This window comes from Panthera pardus, unplaced genomic scaffold (genome assembly GCF_024362965.1).
Source record: "Panthera pardus isolate Hobbes unplaced genomic scaffold, ASM2436296v1 HiC_scaffold_21, whole genome shotgun sequence".
In the NCBI taxonomy this organism is placed as follows: Eukaryota; Metazoa; Chordata; class Mammalia; order Carnivora; family Felidae; genus Panthera; species Panthera pardus.
In genome coordinates this window covers 63,876,480-63,896,740 of record NW_026526777.1, presented here as the reverse complement: position 1 = coordinate 63,896,740, position 20,261 = coordinate 63,876,480, and the positions used below count along the sequence as shown (strand labels likewise).

At 51.4% G+C, this 20,261-nt stretch overlaps 1 protein-coding gene, 1 long non-coding RNA gene and 1 other non-coding gene across 10 annotated transcripts in view; 1 reads left to right on the top strand and 2 right to left on the bottom strand.

The window, feature by feature from the left end:
• Positions 1-20,261, bottom strand: part of SDCCAG8 (SHH signaling and ciliogenesis regulator SDCCAG8) — a 245,817-nt gene that overhangs the window by 10,186 nt on the left and 215,370 nt on the right. For 6 of the 8 annotated variants that reach the window (XM_019422827.2, XM_053909391.1, XM_019422853.2 and 3 more), the window contains one exon: positions 113-239. The exons of 1 other annotated variant lie outside the window; for it this stretch is intronic. In XM_019422827.2, the coding sequence (XP_019278372.2) occupies positions 113-239 (127 nt within the window). Of the gene's footprint in view, positions 1-112; positions 240-20,261 lie in introns of those variants that run through there. One more of the 8 variants, XR_008424699.1, reaches the window with a different exon arrangement.
• On the top strand, positions 1,663-7,920 carry LOC109251391 (uncharacterized). The gene is made up of 2 exons (XR_002073505.2): positions 1,663-1,760; positions 7,609-7,920. It is a non-coding gene; the product is annotated as an uncharacterized LOC109251391 (long non-coding RNA).
• On the bottom strand, positions 18,972-19,136 carry LOC128778941 (U1 spliceosomal RNA). Its single transcript, XR_008424800.1, has one exon. It is a non-coding gene; the product is annotated as a U1 spliceosomal RNA (small nuclear RNA).

Here is a 20,261-nt window from a genome sequence, read left to right as displayed (position 1 = left end):
GCAACACTGAAGAAAGGAAGGAGAAAAAGCCCTGCCTGCAGATTCTGCTGTGTTCTCTGGCCGGTGAGCCAGCCCTGAGGACTCCCGCCCCCGTGCTGGGTTTGCACAGTACCTGGGATCTCAGACGCCCCACCTCTTCCTGCAGACTCTGTCTCTCCAGCAGAAGCTGATTCTGCTTGTTGAGAAGCTGCACCAGCTGAAGGGCCGTGGCCTGGCTGTGCTTGTCCAGCTGCTTCAGCCTGCAGAGAAATCCACCGCAGAGTTAGGGCCCGGGGGGCAATAGGTGTCAGAGAGCAAGGGGGACCATGCCCAACTTCAGCCCTCCGGCGTGTTCCATGGCTGCCTGTGTCTGCGGTAAGCTCCAGACGGTGAACCGGGAGCTGTGAGTCTAGGGCGACCCTGAGGTGTGAGGCCGTGGCTGGCTAGCAGTGGGCTAAGTGGAACGGAATCGTATCAAATGTGAACCGGCATTAAGAGCCTTTGCAACAGAGTTGTCAATTAGAAAACACACAGACAAGTTGGATAAGTAGAAGAAAAACTGAAAGCGTAAACTCACCAGGGTCAAAGATGAGGGGCCTAAATGCCTCCATTGTTCAGCTGGAGACGTTGCTGGCAGGCTGGAGCAGACAGCCCGCCCTGGCTGGGCAAGTGGGCGAGGGACAGCAGAAACACTGAACTAAGGGTTTTCCATTATTAATCACTCAGTCAATCACGAGCTCCGGCATCGCTGACCAGATGTCTTTAAAGATCCTAAATTTGTCATTCTGCTGATGGGCCCTCCTCTCCAGACTTGCTAATTCACTCAAACTATTATCCTCATTTGTCCACAGACGGCTTCCTACAGCCAGTAGCACGCTCGCCCCTGGGAATGTAGGCTTTGGATTAAATTTAGAGTTGCATAACTACCCACAACTGTTCTGGAAAGAAGCTGGATGTGTCATGCGCCCTTCCTCACAGACTTCACCCACTAAAGCACCAACGGTGAAATTAACTTGTATTTTCACAAGAAAGGGATTTTCAAAGCTCAAGATGCATTTCAAACTCCAAGCTACATGTCCAACACTGAGTCAGTGACCTCTCCGAATCTGCAGACACCGGAGTCGGGGCGCCCCCTTAACCTTCCTGCGAGTCTAGGGAGCTCTGAGCACAACCAAGGGGTGGGAGGGCGCCCTCACCAGCAGCGAGGCAGCAACCTCAGAGGTGGTACAACTACACTCCAGGAAACCTAACGACTTTCTAGTATTACTGGCACTCTCCCGGATGCCTGTGCCACGTGCAACCCTGTCCGTTTCCGTTTCCGAGACGGCACCTACGTACCGCCCGCCCTTCTCAACCTCGGATGGATTTGGGGGCACCTTCGTTCAAGCTGCCCCTGACAGCACACTTGCTGCCCCAGTCCCCACCCCGGTTCCCTCCTCTTCACACACCGCGGGCTACTTCCCACACCGGCAAGTGCGACGGGGAGCGAGCGGGAAACCGAGAAACACCGGTGGGCGCCCAGGCAGCAGGGCGCGCATGCTCACAAAGCCGGCCCCGCCCCCCTGAGCTGGAGACCGCCGTCTGGCCCCGCCCACAGGCCCATGCCCCGCCCACTGGCCTCCAGCCTTCTGCGGGTTCTGGAGAAAGAGCATGAAGAGCCAAGGGCAGAGCTTAGTTCTTTCCTCCTGAGCCTGTAGCTGTTCCGGGCCAGGGTCAGCTGCTCCAGCCCAGATCGGCCTCCCAGGTCCCCGGAACCGAACACAAGGATCTTCCATCCAAGTGTGAGTGCTTTCCTGCTCCTGTTCTGTATACACAGTAATGCCCCCGGCCCCTGTTACCCTTCCTCCGATCGTGGTGAGGCCAGGGCACCTGGGGCTTTGGGAAGCCCGCTCTGTCCTCACCGCCACTGTCACACAGAGACAGTTTCTCCTGAGAGCAGCCTCAAAACCACCCCACTGGCGTCAGACCAAACAGGAGTTTCCCTGCGTTGCGTCCTGGACCGGGCGCAGCTGGGGGAGGCAAGGGCATCCCAGGGCGGCCTAGAAGCCGGGCCAGTGGGCTGGGGGCGGGGGTGGGGGTGAGCGCCAGGCAGGGGCATTCTGCCGGGACTGAGCCGACAGATGCAGGCAGCCACCACTCATTTGAGCAGCTACTCTGCTGTCCAGCACCGGAGTGGGTCCCGGAGATGATGCAGAGAGGAGAGCAGCCTTTTTCCTTGAGAAGCACACAATCTAACACTTGGATGTTTGAATCAGGCGAAAAGCATCATTGTTAGCAGCTGAGCTGTCTAAACCCTTGGGTGGCTTTCCCCCTCCAATCAAGTCCTGGGTGTGGAGACAGCCACAGGCCAAGAGTTAGCGAGGTAGTAACCCACTGGCTTTATGCTCGCTGGAAACAAATGTAACAGAAACATGTGATAAATAGATGACACCATTAAGGCTTAAAGGCAAGAAGGCGCCAAGAATGGCCTTTCTCCATGTGGTCCCTTGCCCTGTGCTTTGATCAAATGGGAAAACAGTCCTATGGACTGATGGCTTCAGTATGTGTTTTTGGGCTCCTGGAAAGAGGTGGCTGCCTGATCCAGAGCTCCGGGCTGAGCCAAACCCTGCTCTCATCGCACAAAATACCGGCCATGGGCTGGCCACACTGGCTTACAGCCAGAATCGGGGCCAGTTCCTGCCTAGACTCTCCCCCTTTGGAGCCCCCCGGAACCTAAATCAGGCTCTGTTGGCAGCCTTTTGCAAACTGTAGGCTTCGGATCCCTGCGGCAATTACCTGAGAGCGCCCAGGCCCCACCCAGCCTGGATGAATCCAGTCCCTGGGTGTGAACTGGGCATCAGAGCAGGAAACTGCTGCCTGGGTTGTGCAGCAGAAGGACCACCGATCTGGGGAATAAGGGCCTCAGGAGGGCCCGGCCCTCCCTCAACGAGGCTGAAGCCCCCACTAGCTTTGTGGCTGGAACCGACTTGAACACTCCACGCAGTCAACCTTGGGGTGCTTTTCTCCCTTTAAAAGACATGTTGTTCGGGGTCAGCCTCTATTATGGCACTCCATGTGCAGCAACAAAGGCAATCACAAGCTCAGAAAAGGTAAAAACCACAATAACAACAAACCCAAACCCACATTTGTTAAAAGGGTGACGAAAGAAAGAAAGAAAGAAAGAAAGAAAGAAAGAAAGAAAGAAAGAAAGAAAGAAAGAAGGAAAGAAAGAAACCTACCTAGATTTTAGATAAAAGGGATTTTGTTACTGAAATATATTTCAGTAGCAGCTCTCTCAAGGCCTATTAGGAATATTGGGAAGACATTGTTTTTACAATAAAAAGTTATTTTGGGGGACAGCCTTCCCCAAACACCACACAACCCTGCCTATACTCTGTTCATGGATGTTCCATTACTCAGAAGAGATACCTTGGGGTGTCCTAGGACACAAAAGTTGTCTTGTATTTTCCACACTGGTTGTTGCTCTCATTTTTGTCCTTCTAAGTGCACGTGTTCAGCTGCCACCACCGACAACAGCTAATGTTAACTGAGCCCTGTGCTTATTCCTCCATGGTGATTATCTCATTGAAAGGTAGGTGCTAGCTTCCCATTTTACAGATGAGAAACTGAAGCTAAGAGGTTCGATTAATTTGCACAAAGCCATACAAAAGTGGTCGAGCTTGGAGGCACGTTTAGGCAGTGCCTGAGTGTTTTTGTTTTTGTTTTTAGCGTATTTATTTATTTTGAGAGAGAGAGTGAGACAGAATAATCACAAGCAGGCTCCAAACTGTCAGCGCAGAGCCCAATGTGGGGCTCAATCCCACGGACCGTGAGATCATGACCTGAACTAAAATCAAGAGTCGGGCACTTAACCGATGGAGCCGCCCAGGTGGCCCAGTGCCCTGGTGTCCTTAAGTATTGTTAATGGATGGTTGATTCATGGAGTTAATTCAGGAAACCAGCCAACCCTTGGCAAGCATCTAAGTGTGGAGTACTAAGGTAGATACTGGGAAGACATCAACAATCACAATGGGTCCCTGCCTTCAGGGGGCCTCCCGGCCAATTCCGGAGAGACCAGCTGGAAAATGAAAAGGTGCTGTCCTGAAAGCGGGGCCGGTGAAAGCAGGAAAGCGAGTGGTCACCGGGCAAGTGAGGGGTAGAGGAGGCTTGTGCCCATCAAGGAAAACAGACCAGCATCTTTGGAGCACCAACTACGTGCCAGGCGCTGCACTAAGTGCTTACAACAATCCCGCGGGCAGAAACTCATTATCCCCACTTTAAGAATGAGGAAACCCAGGCACAGAAAGATACACGGCTGGTTCGAGCCACTCCGCCAGTATGTCAGGACGTGAGAAGAATGGGGGTGTCTGGGAGGGGCAGGGAGCCCCCCATGAGAAGAGAGGCTGCAAAGGCCATGCTGTCTGGAACTGTGAGCTGGGCAGTGTGGCTGGCCCACAGTCTGCAGGCTGCTCACAGGGGTAAGGCTGGTCCCAGCCAGCTCTGCAGCCAAACTAACAGATACGGACCTGGTCGTCCACATAATGATGGTGTCCTTCACCGGGAAAGAGAGGATGGGAGGAAGGGCAGGCCTGGAGTGGGAGTTCTGGGGCCAGGGTGAGGCACCTGTGAGACACCCACCCACCCAGCAGTTGGGGCCCGGCACCTGGGACAGCTCTGGCTGGATCTCTGGTTGTGCTGGCCAAACCTGCTGAGAGGCGAGGCCATGAACTTGGGGCAAGATTCACCCAGGGAAGCCTGGCAGAGACTTTCACGTTTGTTAAAAATACAGGTATTGGGTGGCTCAGTCGGTTAAGCGTCTGACTCTTGATTTTGGCTCAGGTCATGAGCTCATGGTTTGTGGGTTCCAGCCCCACGTGGGGCTCCGCACTGACAGCACACTGCCTCCTTGGGATTCTCTCTCCCTCCCCCTCTCTCAAAATAAATAAGCCCCCTATGAGCTTCCTGGCTAAGCACACGTACAGCAGTGAGGGAGCAGGGCCAGGGCAGGGCCTTGGGGATCAGCCACATTTTACAGGCTAGCAGAGGACAGGGAGCCAGCAAGCCATAGTAAGCCATGGGGACAGAAGACGGGGACAGAAGGAGGGGAGCCAGGAGAGGAGACCTGGAGCTTAGGGGAAAAGGGGCTTTCTGGGAGGAAGTGGGGGGGTCTTTGTGTGAGATGCCACTTGGCTGTGGAACACGCTGTGGACGTGCCCGGCCATGGCTGCCTGCCCTATCAGTAGGGAGGCGTGGTGGAAGCCTGATTATAAGGATGGAAGAGGGGAGACTATTCTGAAGAGGGGCTTCTCTGAGGACAAGGGAGCAAGAGGGACGCAGAGGATGGAAAGGGCTCGAGGCAGTGGCCGGAGGACCGCAGGAGAGGAGGGAATTCCCAAGGCCAAGAGAACCAGGCTTCCCAAGGCGGAAAGGCACCCTCGGCAGAGACTGGGACCCTCCTCCCCGAGGCAAGAGGGCAGAGAGATGAGCAGGGGAAGCCCCTGCCCAGCAGCCTTCACACTCTGCCTCAGTTAGAGGGCACACATGTTTGTTGAGAAAAGAAGCCAGGCGACAGCATGGTTGTGGGGGAGCCGGCACCCAAGGGCCGGGCACAGGGCGCACCTTCTCACGGAGACCTGGACGCCCTGACTTCCTTCCCCTTTGGATGATCTCGCCCTTCCCGGCCCTGTGGGACTCGTGCACTCCAGCCACCCACATACCCTGCTGCTTTTCCTCTCATGTTCTTGGCCCTGGAGGTCCCCTGGGCCTGGAACGGGACCCTCCCTCCCCCCGGATCTTCACAGGGCTGAGCATTCTCAACGCTCACGTCTCAGCTTCACGGCCTGAGAGGCTGCAGTTTCTCGTTCTGTCTGGGTCCCCTGTTTTGGGTTGCTTCCTGCACAAGGCACGACGTAACTGGAGGAGGGAGTGGAGCGGCCCTCACCAGGCCTGCTCTGGAGTCTGCCTCGGCAGCAGCCCCTCCGGTGAGAAGGGGCCCCCGACAGCCTGCAAGCCACACGCGGGCTCCCCACGCAGGCACAGATTTCGGAGCCCGGTTCCTAACTTGTACGTCCATACCCAGTGCCTGCCTCTCATCTCTGGACCGGGCACCCATTCCGCTCCTGCCAGGTGCCCCCGGGACACACTTGGCATCTGCACTGTGCTGTCATGGCACCCAGCGGAGCCACGGCCAGGCCGGGCCTCCCCGTGAGGCAGCTGGTGCCCCCTGCCCTTGAGGGCAGCGAGGAAGGGCCCCTCCGGGCCACTCTGCGCCCCAGGCTGGGCTCTCCATCCTGACGGCCGGGGCCAGGCCCGTTTCCTTACGGACCTGCCGGTGCCCAGCCACCGCCACTGGGCAGAAGCGGGCCTGTCGAGGGAGAAGAGCCGTCAACAGGGGCACGGGCTCGAGGTGCAAAGGCTCCGGGGAGGTACAGGCGGGTGGGGCCACAGCTGCCATCGGAACAAGCGGGCCTGGGTTTCTGAAGCCCAGGATGCAGATCGGATATGGGTGGCTTGTACCCACGCTGGGCCTGGACGATCCCCTGCGCCACACCCGCAGCCATGATCAGAAGCAGCATTTTTTTTTTTTTTTTAAATATGCAAGACTTCAGGATAAGATGGAGCAAGTGATAAAATACAAAACAACTTTATAGGAGCTGAGTGGGCTGGGTACAATCTTATGCAAAACAGAAGCGGTGCAAGCTGCCAGCTCTGGTCCTGTGCTTCAGACACTCGTTTGCCATGAATACTGTGAAAGCGAGTGAATACATATATTTAAATTTTTTTATGTTGTATGTGATACATACAAAATATATGCAGTGTATAAATACGCTATGAGGTATAATAACCAAATGAACACTTGTGAACCTGGTACCAACACCATGGGGCTGCTTTCCCATGTGGTTTTCTCCAGGCCGGCCCCCTTCTTCCTCCAGAGGGGGCCGATGTCCCCATAAATGTATGTGTTCTTGATTAGAGGTTTGAGTTTCGCTCAATAGTTTCACCCAGGAGCTTCCTACTGACTACTGTGGGGTGTTTTTTTTGTTTGGGTTTATTTTTTTTTTCCTTTCTCTTTTTGTGTTGTTTTGCCTTTGGTTTGGGAAGGAGGGCAAATGTCTTTTAACCTAAAATGTTTTCAGACCAGAACCCCTTCCTTTGATCACTCTGGCTACGGTAAAGATGTGCCTCCCCTTCTTAGAGAAGTATTCTCAAATGCTCAGACCCACAATTTCACAGGGACAGGGGCCTCGTCATGGAAATGAACATTTTTCAACCAACATATGGATGTAAAAAGTGCAAATGCTTGACTGTAAAATATGCAATCACGTCTCTACTGTTCCCAGGGAGTGGTCCCCCTAACAAGAGCAAGCGGTAGGTATTACTCTCGTCCGCATCGTCGGGGGCAGGAGAAAAGGGAGGCACAGAAGTCGGTCGCCTGCCCTCCTAACTCAGGCCACCAGCAGGGGTAAGAGCCAGGATGACTGGGTCACAGTGGCCTGCTCCTCGCTGTGCGTGTCTCTCTTGTGGGCGGGCCCACCTCTGGTCGCCTGGCTCTGAGGCCACCTTGCCACCTCCTCCCTTGCCCTTTCCGTCCACAGGGCTCAGACGCCCGGCTCTGGAGACTGGTTCCTAAACTATCCCCTCTTTCCGCAGCCAGCTGCCCTGGTTACCCCGCTACGGTCCTGTTCTCAGTCGTGGCTTGTCTGCCACTGTCACTGAACTCGGGTTCCCAGAAGACAGGAATGGGGTCTTGTTCATCTCTCCATCTCCAGCACTCAGCAAGGTGCCTGCCATATAGACTGTGCTGGGTAAATACATCAGAATGAACAAACTACTTTCCAATGGACACTATTTACACCAAAGAGACCTGTAATTTCTTGTCTATAGTATAAGCATGCCTTCAGATGTAATAACTTTGAAAGGGCATAAAATATACATTAAATAATTTGATGTATGCTATCGAAATTCGCCACTAACTTAAAAGATCCCAGAACAGATGCATGAGTGCCAGCTGTACTTGGATGTTCAGACATGGCTTCAAAATCCTACCACGAACTACCTATTCTGCTGGGGCGAGAGGCTTGGTCTCAGTCAACCTCAGGTTCTCCATTTCTAAAACTGAGAAAACAATAACTCCAGACCTCCTGAATCAGCAACTCCGGGGACGGTGGGGCCCAGCGGTGTATGTTTTCCTAAGCCCTCTGGGTGATTCTGGTACATTCTCAAGGGTAAGAACCACTGGCATGAGATAATTCACAATACTAGTCACACATACAACATGAGTTCTGCTGGAGAAAAATTTCTCCCCCTGGCTCCAACTCTGATCCTCAAAACAGCCAACTGTCCAAACGAAAACTATCATGGTCTACCCCCAGGCTTGGACGTCAGTCATAAGTTAAGCAAAGCAACGTGGTCACATTGAGTGTCAGTTTCCTCACATGTGAAATGAGACAATAAGCTAGAAGCAGGGGTCAGCACACTTCACACCCCCAGGCCACACCCCACCCTGGGCCACTGCCTGTTTTTGCACAATCTGCAAGCTAAGGATGCTTTTTCTATTTTCGAATGACAAATGTAAAAACAAAAAAGAAAAAGAATACTTTGATGTGAACGCTCCATGACGTTCAGTTTCAGCCCTGAAATACACTGACTGAAACACAGCTACGCTCCTCCTTCCCATATTGTCTATGACTGCTTTGCCCTGTAACAGCCCAGTTGAAGAGCTGCAACTGAGCCTAAAATGTGGACAGCCTGACCCTTTGGAAAGAAAGTTTGCTGGCCCCGGGGCTGCAGGATGATAGCCTTCTCTTCCAGCTCCACGCGTCCATGGCGCTGTGACCATACAATCTGTGTTCCCATCCTCAAACCCTGCGGTCCACTCTAGTCCTAATAACACGGGTTGCCCAAGTTGAAGTTCCAAAGCCCAATTACCCTGAAAACTTGCTCTAGGGAGTTAATTTCAGCGAATAAGCCATATTAACTTAAAGTTGTACGCTTTTCTCCAATACCTGAACATCGCTCGCCACAGTTTACGTAATCCCATCTCATTAACGTCATACAGTGTCAGCGAGAATAAGCCACGTGCTTAGGCATCTGGAACACATTCCGGCCGGTTATCCTCACACAGAACATGAAGGCAGTTTCAATGGCTGCTCTGCCTTTTAATTTCCTTTGCCCAAATCCAGCCTGTTCGACAGTGATCGTAATTGAGTCGTTCATTCTAAAGATTGTGCCATTCTGGGGAGAGTTGACCTTTCCAGCAAAGGAGATGTATGTTCCTGCACCCTTTAATTTTTCATTCTCTTAAATTTCCAATCAGCATAGGCGGGGGGCAGGCGCTGCTTAGGGGCAGCGATTGAGGGAGAGACCCCTGCTCTTCTCTGCAAAAGGAGCACCTGATGAAGTCATGTGAGAGCTGAGGGGCACCTCAGAGGTCATCCAGTCCAGCCCATTATGGTGAACCGGTGGCCGGTGGTCACACAGCTTGTGGGTAGTAAATCTAAGAATGAAACCCATGTTTCTTGACTCCAAATCCAGTGTTCTTGGAAGCATCTCAGAATCCTTTTGAAAAAGGCCTTCTATTTCATACTTAAAAAAGAAAAAAAAAAGGATTTTAGGCAAGGATCTTGAGAAAGGTGACCCACTGGGGGACCTAGTGGGGGCTGGAGGCACAGTCATTCTCTGAGGCCGGGGTGGGGGAGCCCCTGGGCCAGTACTCCTCCACCCGGCTCAGGGGGATCGCCAGTTCTGGCTTTGCTTTTGTTCCTTTTTAACTGCACTCCGCTGCGGACTGATAGTTCTGCGAAAGACAATAAAAACACTCCTGCACCGATTGCCCTAAAAGTTTCGAAGCCCCGTTTCTGTTATCTCGTCCCCGACCGGTTTGCAGACTCCTCAGTCTGGATGCCAACCTAGTCCGGACTGGTGCTGGCACGAAGGACGCAGATGCGGGAGGCCCAGGGCTCCAGAGACTCATTTGGGGAGCTTGCTGGGGGCCAGCTCCCCAGGCCGCCGCACCCCCGAGGCCTCGGGTGGTGTCACCTGGCGCTCTCACAGACCAGCTGCTTAAGACAGGCTGGAAATGAGCCTCAGCTTCGGCACAGAACACTGAGAACATCTGCTGCATCACTGCCTTGTCATCCGAGAGAGAAAGTGCCATGTGACACGGGCTGAGCTCCTGATCCCCTCGGAGGGCCTGGCAGGGAGAAAGGATCCTGCAACCAGGAACAGGAGGGGCAGGAGCCGACCGTCAGGAACCTTAAACTCTAAAGAACCTAGGAGACGGTTTGCCTCCAGCCACGGTCACCTGTAGCCCGCTCTCGTTAAGGCAAAAGCAGTCATGGGGAGCACAGCCCCACTGTGCAACAGGGAACGGGACGGAGGGATGAAGACGGTCGGGTCTCACGATTGCTGCAGAGGAGAGTCCAGGCCACATGCGGCTCGAGGCCATTTAGCAGCACCAGCAGAGCACCCCAGATGCCTCTCCTACCACCCTCTACCTAAACCTCAGTGGAAGCATCCCCTTGTTAAAAAGCATTTATTTGGGGGGCGCCTGGTGGCTCAGTCGGGTAAGAGTCCGACTCTTGATTTCAGCTCAGGTCATGATCTCGCGGTCGGTGAGTTCGAGCCCCACGTCAGGCTCTGTGCTGACAGCTCGGAGCCCGGAGCCTGCTTTGGATTCTGTGTCTCCAGCTCTCTCTGCCCCTCCCCCGCTCAGGCTCTGTCTCTCTCTCTCTCCTTCAAAAATAAATAAACATTAAAAAAATGTTTTCAATAAAAAATAAAAAATAAACATTAAAAATTTTCCTAAAAATAAAAAATAAAACAAAACTTTATTTGAAAATACTATCAAAAAAAGAAAATAATATCATACTTACAAAAAGTTGTAAGAATAGTACAAAGAATACCCGCATACCCTTTATCCAAATTTACCTGTTATCACTTAACCCATTTATTATTCTCCTCTCTCCACACACACACACACACACACACACACAATGGATATGTATATTTTTTATTTATTTATTTTTAATTTTTTTAAATTTTTAACGTTTATATTTTCTTGAGACAGAGAGAGAGAGAGAGAGAGAGACAGAGAGAGCATGAACAGGGGAGGCTCAGAGAAAGAGGAAGACACAGAATCTGAAACAGGCTCCAGGCTCTGAGCTGTCAGCACAGAGCCTGACGCGGGGCTTGAACTCACGGACCGCAAGATCATGACCTGAGCCGAAGTCGGACGCTTCACCGACGGAGCCACCCAGGCGCCCCTGTATATTTTTTATTGTTTTCAGAGCCATCTGACAGTAATTTGCGGGCACCCAGACCTCAGTGTGTAAATCCTAATGATAAAGACACTCCCATGTGCCATAGTATATTATCAACTACATTGACTTGGAACAGTGACAAAACACCTTTATCTAACCTACTGATTTCTAATTTTGTCAACTGACCGGAAAATGTCCCTTTCCTCCCTACAGAAAAGATCCTTTGTGCTGAGACAGCATGTCTACTTAGTACCCTGTATCCGGAACAACTAAGAGATCAGTTTTATTTTGACGACTGCTATTTGCAACTGAAGCAAGTATGGTCTTAAAAGCAGCTGTGGCACTATGAGAACGCACGAGGGGCCTGTTCAGATGCCCTCCGGAGTGACTGCAGCACTGTGGTGTTAGCACAAAGATTCGGGGCCAGTGAGGTCCCCCAGGCGCTCCCAGAGGGTCTGAGTGTCCTGGAGTGTAGCGGATCCACACTGGAGTGAGCTTGCCCTCTGTCTTCTTCGTGTTCAACCATCCTCGAGGTCGGCAAATTGGTCACAGAGGTGTGATCGAGTCAGAGTGGGCCCACGGCAGCTCAGTAACCAGGTCCAATCACTACGGCACCCTTACTGGCACACATCTTAATTAGGTTTTAATGCAAGTAATTTGATAAGTACTCCTGGCCATCCGCTACAGAACTGTCAGTGCCGAAAGCTTTTTATTTAGCTCCTCTTCCCTCTATAGTCTATACTGAGGCAGCCTCCCTGCTGACCCTTGTCAAAGAACCCCATCTGCTGGTTGCCACGGTAACTGAAGGCGACCAATTGAGCTGAACAGAGTGACTCAGAAATAAAATCTGCAGCCAAAGGAATTCTGCTAAGAGTAATAAATCATTTAGTAAAAGGGGGTCCTCCACACAGTGATGGGCGTTGGGATAATACGGTGGCAGAGCTCTTCCAGCTAGAAGGTCCGGCAGAGGCCTGCCCACTTCCTTTCCGGGGAACTCGGGCAGCACAAGAGTCCTAACCTCGCCCAGTTCCACGCCGTCGTGGGGGGCAGAAGGAACCAATTATCAACACTTTAACGTTTGGGTTGTGAAATTCTGAATTTTAAAAGTGGCAAGAGAACCAGACTAGGCTTCCAATACTCCTTCCTCTATTTTGTAAAAGGAGCACAAGTAAACAAAGTGCCCCACGCAGCTCAGGAAACCACGGTGGCCTTGAGGTGGGCGGCAGGGAGAGAAGACGTATTAAGACTGCTCTGGATTAAGGAAGGCCACCACTGCCTCCGGTCATCAATCAACCTTGGGGTGCTCCAAGCAGAAGCCATCTCTGTGTCCAAGGTGTGCAGTCTTTGAGAGAGCAGGGGAAACAGGATTGGGTTCAGAGAGCAGGGAGGTGTCACTACAGGATGGCGGAGAGGGTCAGGGGCTCTGTCTCTACAGCACTTGGTCAGTGTTCCAAACAGAGCAAAGGAGACATCCTTCCTCAATTAAGAGTTCCTGAATGAGAGGAACAGAAAAGAGAGGGAAGGACAGGCTTCCTGAAGGCTGCTCCCACGGGCCAAGTGAGGGCCCCAGCAGTGGGCTCAGTGTTGATGCCGAGGCCTTCCCAGCACTGCCACCACGGTTCCGGTCATGGCCCCCACGCCCGGGGAGCTTCTGCTGTGTAGACTAGGAATCCCCTGTGGGCAGCAGTGCCCAGATTTTAAGAAGAACCCCCAGGCATGCTAAATCATCCATCCAGTATTTACTCTCTAGGCCAGGTCCTGGTGGTTGTGATGCAGTGGCAGTAACACCCTCCCAGGCGATGACAATAGGCGGTGAGGGGCTACAGGACCAACAGCCGGGCCTGGGGCGGCGCTGGGCGGTGACGGGAGGCTGGGGACCCTGCTAGTGTCTCTCCCCACAGGCCGCAGAGCAGCATTTTGAGAGGTGTGGGCGCACAATACTGACGTCCTCCCAAGCCCTGACCTGAGCTCACGGCCACGGGAGGACCTGCCCTAAACCATCCCCGGAGACAGTGTCCTGCTTTAGAGACGAGCAGCTGCCAAACAGAAGGTAGTGGTCGTCTCCCCCCCGCCTCGCCTCCCCCCCCCCCCCACCTTTTCCTAGATGCCGCCAATGAAAGGCTCCATCTCAGATTTGCAGTGAAAATCCCGTCGACGGGAGCGGGGAGCGGTGGTGCTCGCTCAGGACGAGCCCCGGGGATGCAGCCCGCCTCCCGCCGCGCGCTGGCCACTTGCGAGCGCGCCCGCCGCGCCCCTGCACCTGCTCTCAGGCCGCCTCCGAGCGCGCCGGGGGCTGCGGGCGGCCCCTCCCGCGGCGGGCGGGGAGGCGCCCGGCTCCGGCCCCCCACCGCGCCCGCCGACGCCCCCCCCCCCCCCGCCCCAACCCCCGGGCCGCGCGGCCGCTCGCCCCGACCTCTGGGCTGCGCCGCGGCTGCCCGCGGGAGGGGGGTCCCGGGAAGGCGCCTGCACCTGCCGGGCGGCCGGGGCGGCTCCGCGGGGCCCGCGGGGCTCCGGGCTGTGGCGGACGGCGAGGATTAAGCCGACGTGGCAGTCGAAGGAGATGGGCGAAAGGCTCATTAACTCCAAGCTCCCGTCCCCGTCTCCTTCTCCCTGGGGAGCAGTGCGGGAAAAGTTTCCTTGTGATGGGAAAGGTGCCGCGTGATTGTTACTGGCTTTTCTTACCTTTTAATTCCTTACGTGTAAACCAAACGTTCACCGTTTGTGGATCATCCTGGACACTCAAGATTTTAACCAACCAGGAAAAAAATATTGGCTGACAGGCCGAAGCACCATTACGGCCCGCTTCGGTTTCTGGGTTAGTGATTAAGCTTCTCCTGTGACCCAATTGAAAGGGCCCAACACCAGAAGACCTCAAAGAAATGCGAGTTAAAAGGTGCTGGGTGTGACAGCGCTTTATCCGCGCCCCCATTGTCCTCCAATAACCCAACTGGTTTTCATGACCTATCCTAAAATGCGCCATGAGAATCAGGGCTTTCTGATTCCGCACAAATGTTCTAAGCCTGAGGACCCTTTACTGCACAGTTGTTCATACTTACATTCCCTCTGCCTGCTTACAAAGTTACCATTAATTTCACTTTCCAGCAACACTTCCCATCTCTTTGTGTGCGCTCACTCTCTCAAATTCTCCTCCATATTTCCACTCCCAGATACTCTTGAACTTTTGCACACATTGCCAGTTTGAGCCTGCACGGAACAATCAGTATATTAATTCCACTCGGAGAGAGTGAGGTTTTTCTAACACAATCTGCGCAACCTGAACTCTTTCCTTCAGAAACACTTTGCCTTTAAAAAGAAACTCCCAGCATGAACCTCATAAGAAGCGACATGTAACAGACAGTGCATGTGGCGTTGGGCATGCAGCTCAGAATTAAAAGAGAATTTTTTACTTTGTTTCTTCGGTGCCATGTGCATAATGTACATGTGGACGAAACTGACATCAGACATTTAAAGCAAAAAAAAAAAAAAAAAAGAAAGAAAAAGAAAAAGGGATGGGGGAGGGGGATGTGATGGTGGCGGGAAAGAAAGAAAATGTGTTGATAAAAACAGTAACTTCTGTTAATCTACATTTTTCAGTTACTGTCTTAATTAAGAATGTTAGGAAATATGTTGCAGTTTAATTGCATTGTTTCAAGAAATTCTAATGCTGACAAATTTGGGACCATGTACACTTGGATGGTATAAAGGATTAAAGTGGTAATTTCTTCCAATTGGGAGATAACAATCAAAATTATACTTCCCCCACTGCCCCCCACCTCCGCCCCATGTTCAGCATGAAATGAGCCCTGGGGGTGGGGGTCAAAGTAATGTGTTTTAAACCTGTGTCTATGAGATACAAATAATTTTTCTGAAATGTTTTAATGTGTATTTTTGAGAGAGACAAAGAGAGAGCGAGCAGGGGAGGGACAGAGAGAGGGACACAGAATCCAAAGCAGGCTCCAGACTCCCAGCTGTCATGTCAGCACAGAGCCCGATGCGGGGCTTGAACTCACGAACCGTGAGATCATGACCTGAGAGGGAGTCGGATGCTCAACTGACTGAGCTACTCAGGCGCCCCACGAATAATTTTTTAATACAAAGAATTCACAAAAATGAAATAGCACCTCATCTGAAATAACTGGGTGACATTGGTATCCTTGCAGAAAGGAGTTATTTATGAAAGAAATTGGTAATGATCTCCAAGTGATTCTCAGATGACCTTGTGTCAGACAGTGAAAATCATCTGCCTCAGCCACAAGTACATAAAAACAATGACAGTTTGAAGACATATTCAGATTTTGGGACGCTGTTTTCTTCCTTCCCACTGCCAGCCCAGTCCTGCACACGCTCTACGTTTCATTTCTTGAGGTGGGGGGGAGGTCATTCACTTTTAACCTGGGCTCTCACTTCTTATTTGCTCCCATTCTCTGGGGCAGTTGGGCTCACTGCCTGTGATGGGGCGGGGTGGGGGGGGTGGGGGGGTGCGAGCTCAAACCCTAAAGGAGATGCTGCTGTTCAGTGCTCTCTGCTCCCATGGCACGCAGCACAAACCAGGCACCCACAAGAGACTCCCACTGACCCGACTGGCTGCTGCTTTGATAACGTGGTCAGATAAATCAGCCAGTTCTTTCACTGCCTCAGCTACTCATCGTGCCTCCCGTGGACCACAATGCATGATACATCAGGGCATCTGATACATCATGGCGCCTGGGGGTGGGTCACCCATTCCCTTGAGGAGGCCGACCCAACTTGCTAGCAGCGAAAGGCATTGCATCGTCACAAAGAAAGATCTGTTTGCCCCAGAACGCAGCTGAAGTGTCCAAAGAGCTTGGCCAAGAGAACAGCTCCAAAGATTTGCTCTGGCTGGAAGGTGTCCCTTCTGCCTCAGTTTCTCAAAACAAGAACGGACAGAGAACGTGACCCCAGATGAAATACTGCCCACACGGTGCCAGTATCGCAGTGTCTCAAGTCTTGAACTTATATTTGCATTTCGTATCAGGGAATGGAGTCCTGCTCAGTTAATGGCAGGCATGACCCAAAAGACCAAAGAATTCACTGCTATGGAATTAGTACAATTTGCTTTTAAGTGGCACACGTGAGATCCAAAAGGGTGAAGGGGCACGCACGTCTCAGGTGGTCAACACCTGGGACCACATAAAACTCTGAGCTGACCCATTAAGGGATTAAAGATTTTTCATCTCTTGGGGTTTCTGGAAGTTGTGGTGGGAGAACACCTCCCGGGGAGCTGGGAAAGGCCTCTGTCGGCCCGGACCCCTGCAGGGACCGCAGGAGGGGACCTGGAGCAGGACCCCAGCGTTCACTTCCAGGTTCAAGGGAGAGGAGAGAGTTCAGGCAGACATCCAGGCGGAGAGAGCCCAGGGCGAAATTCTAAGTGGAAAAGTTCTGAGTCCATTCTCGGAGTTGGAAGAACACTAAAAGAAGGAGAGGCCACAAGGCGGGGGGGGGGGGAAAGGGAAACAGCTCCCGCCCGAGGGCCGACTGCCTATCCAGCAGCGGCAAGGCTGTTCCCGGGCTCCCAGGACCATTTGTTCCATTACACAATCTCCTGAAGCCATTTAGAGAGAGCTCAAACAACTGCCTGTACCAACACGACACATGGCTTCCCATCCCGACTCTTTGCTAATCCAGACGCTCCAACCATCTTTCTTTAAGATGCCATATGGTTGGCAGAAGCCTGTAGATCTAGCAGCACATCTGCTTGTAAGTTTCTCCTTCCCCTCCATCCCCCTAACAAAAGAGGGATCGGGAGACAGACCGCGCGGGGCACGCAGGCGTACCTCTGCCCATATATAGTTCTTTCTTTTGAAGCCTGCTAACTAAACAGAACTGTTAAAGGGATGATCGGGAATTATTCGGGGCTCGCTCATTTTTAACTCGACAACATGGCGATTTATTTGCCTGTCGTGATTCAGAACAAGATTAGAAAAACAAAGGGTGGCTGGTCTCCTTTTCCCAAGAGCTTGATTACTTGAAAACCACTTCAAAGCTCTCCCTCTGGGAATCCTTGGGAGGCTTTCTGGCCGCGGGAGAGGGACGGCACCCTTGCCTGAAGCTATTTCTCCTCTTCTTTTTGGTCAAGGAAGACCGACAATCTGAGAAACCAGCAGATACCCAGAGCCTGCTTTGTTAGCAAGCACGGCGCGGCTGTATGCTAATGAGCCGGCACTGACACACTGCTTTTCCGTATGATGAGCAAAGATTGTTGACGCTGTTGAAATCCTGGCTCTCCTGGCCTGTGAGCCCACGGGCTGCCTCCTTGGAATCCGGCCCCCAGAAAGACAGGCTGCAAAAAAAATAATACATTCGACTCTCCTGATGACTGAAATCTGGCCATTTGTAACTTAGAGCGGTGGGGGACGGGGGAGGGGAGCGGGACTGGGAAAGTATTCTAAAATATTTTATCAGGCCAGGAATCAGAAAGACTAACTTTTAGACAAACTAAAAGTTAAACCTGGCAGACACATGTGAGTGATCGAGGCCAGGGCGCTCAGCTTCAGGAGCAAAAATCTGCAGAGTGGGGGTGAGGGGCAGTTGGTCTAGCCTCTGTAACATAGGGACAGCTGGGATATTCCCTCCGGACTGGTGCAGAGAGCCCTCTTGCAGATGGGACACCCCCACTGGTGGCACCACTCAGTCACAGGTGAAAAGCCATTTCTGATCTCCTTGTAAATTTGTTTGATCCATGTGTTGGTTGACCACGCATGGTTTTCCAAGTCCGTGCAAATGAGGGATGGTAAAAAAAGCAAACCGAATATTCCATTGTTGCAAAAGTAGACCCTTTTTTTTTCTTTCAGAAGTCAAAGAAGGGTGGAAAAGGATGCCGTGTTAAGTGCTGAGGACGTTAAATGAAATATCCCTTTATCTGCTTGGAAACTCTAAGTAGTCAGGCACTATTATTTTGATTTAATAGATTGTGGAGACTGAGGCTTAGAAAGGGTTAGCAAAAAAAAAAAAAAAAAGAAAAGAAAAAGCAAAACTTCAGCAAACCTGCAGTGAGGAATTGCTGAACCCCAGGGAGCCTGGGTGGCTCACTTGATTAGGCATCTGACTTTGGCTCAGGCCATGATCTCATGGTTCGTAGGTTCGAGCCCTGTGTGGGGCTCTGTGCTGACAGCTCGGGGCCTGCTTCAGATTCTGCATCTCTCTCTCTGTCCCTCCCCCACTAGTGCTCTGTCTCTCTGTCTCTCACTCTCTCTCAAAAATAAATAAACATTAAAAAATTAAAAAAAAAAAGTAACTGCCAAAGCCATGCAGATCTCATGAAGTCCAGTAGGCTCCAGGTGTTCTGCACAGACACGTCCCCTCAGGATATGCCCGGGTTCCAGGCTGCCCACCTGAGCAGACCACTGTCAGCTGGTGAGCAATAAACTAGTTCAAATTAGTATGCTGACGGGGGCACCAAACTGTAAATTCCATTTACTTGTAATCTACAATGTGAATGAAAATTCATGTAACTGAAATGCAAAAACATGAGGAGTGACTAAGAAAGCATTGAATATTATAATGAAAGTATCAGAACTTAGCCATTCAAAAAGTATGCCCTTCAAATTATTCCCCTTGGGGATGTGGGGATAGCACGTGTTTTCCAACCACAAGGCCACTGCCTAGATCTTGCCGACAGGTTCCTCCTTTCTGAAACTTCCTCCATAGCCTCGGGCTTCATGGGTGGATACACACGTAAGTCTGTGAGTGTGTGTTCAATGCATTTTGTCAAATTCATACATTTGTCCCCCCTAGGGGAAAGCGCGAATGCAGTCACCCACTACCACAAATTGTGCAGTCAAGTTTCCCACATTTGGGGAAATCGCAGGGGTCAACACATCCGGAGTGCAATGGATAAGCCTCGCCCTGGGAAAACCACCTTCGCTGATCGTGGTATCTCCTTTGCCAGGTAAGTATAAAAATCATATGTTTTAATATAAAATACATGCAGTGCAGGTTATACTACTCAATGATTACACAGACTAGATGCTGGGAGCCTGATTCTATTATCAACAGGAACAATAACCTATTATTAACAATTGCTTTGTTACCATTGAGATGCAGCTATGTAGAATGACGACTTTGAATTAAAAGAAAAAAATCTACGTTGAAATCTGAGCATGGTCCCAGGCAAATTCTTCTAAGCCTGTTTCATTTCCAATATAAAATGATTCTACTACCTCCCAGGACTACTTGGAGAGTTAGAGACAGCATGTAAAATGCCTGGCCCTTAGAGATCCTCACTAAGTGAAAGTACAATCATCATCGTCATTATTATTTTTAATAAAGTGTTTCAGGGGCGCCTGGGGGGCTCAGTCAGGTGAGTGTCTGACCCTTGATTTCGGCTCAGGTCATGATCTCACGGTCGTGGGATGGAGCCCCGTGTCAGGATTCTCTGCTTGGGGTTCTCTCTCTCTCCCCCTCTCTTTTTGCCCCTCCCCCGCTCATGCTGGCTTTCTCTCTCTCAAAACAAATAAATAAACATTAAAAAAGTACTTCAGAGCATATGCACAGTGCTTTCACATACACGAGCGCACCTAACTCTGAAAACGGCCCCAAATATACGAAGTGCTGCTTCTTTCAAATGAACGAGGCAATTAAGATTCCATAATAACATAACTAAAGCAATAAACAGTATGAGGTATTATTATTATTATTATTAATTGAGAGTCTTCTATGTGCAGTGACTGTGCTAAGTGTTTTTCCAGTTATTTGTAAGTCATTATTAGCAACCTTTTCAAGAAGGTATTATGGCTACTATTGTGATCCTCATTTTATGGACAAGAAAGTGAGGCCCAGAGATGCCCCTGATATCTTGCCTTATTCACATAGTAAGTGGAGAGCTAGAACACAATCCCAGGTCTGTCATCTAAACCCACGATCCCCACGGCAGCTATAAAATAGCTAAGACAGGACTGAAAGCCAGATTTCTCTGTTTAAGATCTGGTGCTCCTTTGTCCATACCACATTGTCCTTGGGTGGAACTTAACTAAAAGCTACTGGACATTTGACAAGACAGTCTCCTAGCAAAACAAAACAAAA